The following is a 6,000-nucleotide window of genomic DNA, read 5'->3' as shown; positions in this document are numbered from 1 at the left end:
ATCTGATGCAGTGAACTGACCCATGGAAGTTTATAGTGGGGGGGAAATTGTTAATCTTTATGGTGCCACTGAGGATCCCAAATCCTGGAGATTTTGGGGGTGGAGCCAGAGGAGGGCGGTGTTTGAGGAGGGGCGGGACCTCAGCAGGGTATAATGCCATAGAGCTCCCCTTCCAAAGCGGCCATTTCCTCCAGGGGAACTGATCTCTGTCGCCTGGAGATCAGTTGTAATAGCAACAGATCTCCAGTCACCACCTGGAGGTTGGCAGCCCTAGTGTCGCTATGTGCTTTATTGGTTCATTTACTCATTTTTGCTGGCTAGTCTAACCCGGTCATCTTCCTGGAATCCCCCCTGCGGCGACTCTTCAGCCTAAGCGAGTAAGACAAGCAGGGACGCGATCCCCGAAACTCCCCTAGCTTAAGTCCGCAGCTCTAACCAGCGCACCACCCTTCGCACAAAACCCGGCCTTTGTGGCAAAGCGCCCCTGAAAATCTCGCAACCGGATCTCACGCCCGCATGTCCTCGGGCTGACTCCCGAGGAGACATGCCTCGGATCGACGGCTTTCGGCGGAAAGCTTTACAAGGAGGCAACGAGGAGTTCCCCTTGCAAACCGAGAGCCGAGGACTTAGTTGCAAAACTCCAGCGCGGCCCGCCAAGCCTCGCAACGCGCAAACCACCGGCGAGGGGTGGGAAGGCAGGAAGGGGCGGAGGCAGGCCCAGGAAGCCGCGGAGGCGCCTTGCCTAGGAAGCGCGGGAGAAGGGGGGGCTTTGGGGGCAGGCAGCCGCCGGGGCCGGGATCATGGCCGCTGGGAACCAGGGCACGGAGCTAGGTAAGGAGGAGGCAGCCGCCGAGCCGCCGGGGCCAGCAGCGGGGGAGTGTCAGTGGCGCGGAGGAAAGGGGTGGCGGGACCTTTTGCATCCTGCCGGGTAGCCCCGGGGTATCACTGCCGAAGCCTTATGGATTATTATAGTATAGGGGCATATAGGCTAGGAAGGAAGGTTTGGGGGTCGCAGGTGGCAGCGCAAGTTTAGGCATTTCAGCCCCCAGCGAGGTGGACTTGAACCCCCAGCGCGATCGAAATCGGTTAATTTCATCAAGGGGCTGTTGCTGGAATAAGACTGCCCAGGACTGCGCGGTTAATTCCCTGCGTGGAGTATATAGCGCTGGTTTGGGTAGTATCAGGGTCCCTCCCTGGGACTCTCTGCAGTACTCGCTTGCTTCGTTTATGCCCCGCCTTTCTCCTCAGTTGGGACCCAAAGTGGCTTAGGTTGTTCTCCTGACTTTCATTTTATCCTCACAACAGCCCCGTGAGGTAGGTTAGTGTGGCTGGCCCAAGATCACCCAGGAAAGCTAAGAGTGGGGATTCAAATGTGGTGGTTCCCAGACCCTAGTCTAACACTCGGTTACACCACTAGTTGTGTAGAAGAGGAGGCCGATCAGTGGAGCTGGTCAGCAAAAGAGAGAAATTGCAGTGGCTAAAGTTTTCTCTGCTGTGCAAGTGCTGAAGTTACAGTTGGTCTGCTTTCCGTTAGTCCCTCTACAAATCAAGGACAGTGGCAGGGTCTAAAGTACAAAATAAGGGGCGGGAGGAAATCCATCTCAGTGGCAGAGTGGGGGAGTAAGGAAAGGCAGGCTGGGAGAAATACAGTAGCGACTGTGGACATGTAGAGATGTTAAAATTACCATGGCCATTCCAGGGGAAAATGGGAATTTGGGGGAGCACACTGAAATACGTGCAACACTTCCTTTCCTATCGAACCCTAATTTTGCCGCTTTAACAACTTAAAATGCATCATTTATCATTACTGTAGCATATAAAATAGTACTAATTTTCAGATTTATGGAACTTAGAAGTATAAAGGCCTTAATTTTCTACAAACAAAATAGCAGGTTACACTTGAGAGAGAGAGCTGTGAAATGTTGCTTGCCAGGGTACCTTAACACATGCAACTTAATTTTTGTCATCTGAGTGGTAAAAAACAATAAAAGCTGAATCTAGGAAACAAATTTTGTGACAAGGAAAATAAAACATACTATACGGATGGAAGCGGTGTCACGCAGGTGCAATAGAGACGGCTACCAGCATATTTGGATATAAAGTTAAACCTTTATAATACTGAAAGTGCTGAATCCTTTAACTGATCAGACGCATTATCGTGTGCTACTTGTTGCCCAAATGGCTTACATTTAAGCCATTAAAAAAAAATCCTCGAAAATATGTTTATCCGTTTATGGCATTACCATTGTCTTACAAATTTCTTTTTTCATGGTATGTATTTTAAATCAGTAAAAGCATTTAACACATTCCAAAAGGAAACAAAAAAGGGAGGGTCCCCCCCCCAAATCTCTTCCCCCACCCAACCAGTCTGAGGAGGCTTCACATATTTACACACATCTATATTTGTGATGAGATCCAGATGGGTAGCCCTGATCACAAAACCAGCAGTGGATCTTGTGCTACCTGAAAGACTGACAAATCTGTTCTGCCGTAAGCGCTTGAGAGGCAGAGGCTGCTATGGCAGGTGTGTCAGGTGACCCTGTGACAGACAGGAGAAGATTCCACCCACTTTTCTCCGTAGTCAGAGCGGACAACCTGGATTCAAACGGGCTGAATATAATGCTTGGGGGGGGGGGAAGTTTAGCTATAAAGAACCACACTAATAGGAGAGCTGAGGGGTTCTTTTGGAGGGGGAAGTGATAGGAGGTACCCCTGGGGTTGCCAGCTTCCAGGTGGGGCTGGCAGATCTGCTTTTACAACTGATCTCCAGACTACAGTGATCAATTCCCTAAGAGAAAATGGCTGCTTTGGAGGGTGGACTCTATGGCATCACATTGTGGCTGATATGATCTGCGGTACGCGATTAAGGAGTCATAGAATCATAGACTCGTAGAATTGGAAGGGACCTCCAGGGTCATCTAGTCCAACGCCTGCACAGTGCAGGAAATTCACAAATACCTCCTCCCCCACAGTCCCAGTGACCCCCTGTTCCACTCCCAGAACATGACAAAAAAAAAACCCTTCAGGATCCCTGGCCAGACTGGCCTGGAGAAAAATTGCTGCCTGACCCCAAAGTGGCAATCAGCATTTCCCTGGGCATGTAAAGAAGGGGCCACAAGAACTAAGCACTGAGGCAACCCGTCCTGGCCTCCCTCTCATGATCCGCCTAAGTTCACAGAATCCGCATGGCTGTCAGGTGGCCATCTAGCCTCTGTTTGAAAACCTCCAAAGAAGGAGAGCCCACCACCTCCCGAGGAAGCCTGTTCTACCAAGGAACCACTCCAACTGTCAGGAAGTTCTTCCTGATGTTTAGCCGAAAACTCTTCTGATTTAATTTCAACCCGTTGGTTCTGGTCCAACCTTCTGAGGCAACAGAAAACAACTCCACACCATCCTTGATATGACATCTCATCAAGTACTGGAAGTTGGTGATCATCTCACCTCTCAGTCGTCTCCTCCCTAGTCCTGTGTGTAGATGGAGGACACTAATAACAGAAGTCCACTTGACCTCACACACCTACACTTAGGCTTGCCATCTCTGAGTTGGAAAATACCTGGACATTTGGGGGGTAGAGGCTAAGGAGGGTGGGGTTTGGGGAGGGGTGGGACCTCAGCAGGGCGTAGTGCCATAGACTGCACCTTCCAAAGCAGCCATTTTCTCCAGGGGAGCTGGTCTTGATCATCTGGAGATCAGTTGTAATAACAGGAGATCTCCAGGTGCCCCCTGCAAACTGGCAATCCCACCTAAAATCAACAGTGGGCCTGGTATAGCACTAGGGCTGCCAACCTCCAGGTGTGGGCTGGAGATCTCCCAGAATCACACCTGATCTCCAGACTACATAAATCACTTATTATTTGTTTATTTAGTTATTTATTTGCAACATACATTCCACCTCTTCTGGAGAAAATGGCTGCTTTGAAAGGTGGCCTGCATGGCGTTCTACCCTACCAAGGTCCCTTCCCTCCCTAAACCTCCGTCTCCCGAGCTGCAACTTCAGATCTGCTGGCATTTCTGAAACCAGTGTTGGCAACTCTGTATAGTAATTAACTCCAGAGTAGCACATTAAAAAAAAAAAAACCTATTGACATCATTGTAGAGATTTAGTTCACAGTGCTGACACCAAACATTAAATATTAAGTGAGAAATCAATTAGAGGTGTTCACATAGCACAAAGTATCAGTTCAAACAATTATATAATAAGTTGGTAGTTTAAAGATCCAACCTGGCAGTAATTTACTAAGAAATGTTCATAATAATCAGTGAAGAGATGTTGATGGGACAGGGTGCCAGTTCTACCCCATTTCAAAGTTTTCTCCTTTCTCTGTTTTTGATAACAACATGTTCTTTCATTCTTCCGCCCCACAGGCTGGCTAAGCCGTAACAATAATATGGTATCATGAAAATCCACAAAAACAGAAATTTACAAGATAATATTCTAAGAACTTTTGCTGCACGCAATTAAAAAAATTATCAATAATCATGCATTACAAAAGATTTGTCTAAGAGGAAGTGTTTTGATATTGATTGACAGTAGCTTCAGGGCAGACAAGACATTGATAGGGTTTTTTTTCCTGATCAAACATTTCTTTTCAACTACTTTGGGCATTAGAAGAAACACATTTATGCAGATCCCAATGGAAGCTGGAAATTATTCTGATGTAAAATTTCCAGAAAACCACACTGCTGCTTCCTCCAAGCCGTGTTCTGTGTGGCTGTCCCAAAGAGTATCGTAATTTGTAAATAGCCCTTCCTAGTGACTTAAGAATTTCCCTGACAACACAGGTATTTTGTGAACTAGATGAGAGTTCTTTAAGCCAATGGCTAATGTCATTGAAGAGATCTTTTAGAATGATTAAAGGTAAAGGTTCCTTTGCTCGAAAGCCAGTTGAATCCATCTCTAGGGTTGCGGTGCTCATCTCCGTTTCCAAGCCAGCGCTGTCCAAAGACATTTCCATGGTCATGTGGCTGGCATGACTAGAGGCCAAGGCGCATGGAATGCTGTTCCCTTCCCACCAAAGCGGTACCTATTTATCTACTTGAAATTTCTTGCTTTCGAACTGCTAGGTTGGCAGGAGCTGGAACCGGAGACGGGAGTTCACTCCATCATGAGGCACTCGGGTCTCGAACTGCTGAACTACCAACCTTCCAGCCTACAGTTCAGCATCTTAACCACTGAGCCACCACAGCTCCCGATCAGGATTAAAGGAAAAATCAGCATTAAAGGAAGTAGGCTAATTAGAGTCATTAGCCAATGGCTAATGTGTGTCTAAAACCACTGGCTAGACTCTTTTAAAATTTTGGGGTGTTGGAGCTTGCAGGTTAGTGTTTCATCCCCAGGAAGTCTGGGTGAATGTTCACAAGGTTTCTAGAGTAATAAATTTTAGCAGAGTACAAATGCAATTGTCCAGGAAGGAAGGGATTGCTTTGTTAGTGTTTTCTCTAATCACTCCTATTGTAAATGGTCTCTATACTTTCCTTGATTATATTTTAATTTTACATATATAATCTTATGTAAATAACAACATCACAACATCTATTTCTTACTTTTGATGATCCTTTAACTCTGCTGTTTACAACATTCCCTCCCCTCATAGCCGACACACTCATACACACACGTATATACGTTTTATATGTGTGGTTATGAACTGAAGTTCTACCTCAAGTGGGCTATAATACAGCGGAATTTTTTTTAATTTTTTTTTTAATCTTTAAGCTGCCAGAAGACAAACTAGACTACCATATCCTCAGGCACAATGGGTGAAGGGCTTGGGAGTGACAGAAAATTGGCTATTTCCCATGAAACTTCTCTGTATAGTTTCGGAAGTTTTTGACACATCGTCAGAAGAAGAAGAAGGGGGGAAAAATCAGGATTAAAGGAAGTTGGCTAATTAGCTGTAGTTTAACTGCTTTAATTACTTTTATCCCTGAAGCCGCATGCATATTCAGATGATGAGCAGATGACATATTAAGAAATGTAATGCTCACACTCCCAAGTTTAA

General features: G+C 46.3%; 1 protein-coding gene across 2 annotated transcripts in view; it reads left to right on the top strand.

Moving 5' to 3' along the window:
- Positions 1–763: 763 nt before the first annotated feature.
- The window catches only part of DERA (deoxyribose-phosphate aldolase (putative)), a 64,877-nt gene continuing 59,640 nt past the window's right edge, over positions 764–6,000 (top strand). For both annotated transcript variants that reach the window (XM_015427407.1, XM_015427408.1), the window contains exon 1: positions 764–831. In XM_015427407.1, the coding sequence (XP_015282893.1) occupies positions 801–831 (31 nt within the window). In that variant the 5' untranslated portion in view covers positions 764–800. The remainder of the gene's footprint in view (positions 832–6,000) is intronic.

The sequence above is a fragment of the Gekko japonicus genome, unplaced genomic scaffold, assembly GCF_001447785.1.
Source record: "Gekko japonicus isolate JY-2015 unplaced genomic scaffold, Gekko_japonicus_V1.1 scaffold2338, whole genome shotgun sequence".
In the NCBI taxonomy this organism is placed as follows: domain Eukaryota; kingdom Metazoa; phylum Chordata; class Lepidosauria; order Squamata; family Gekkonidae; genus Gekko; species Gekko japonicus.
This window is presented reverse-complemented; position numbering and strand designations above follow the sequence as displayed.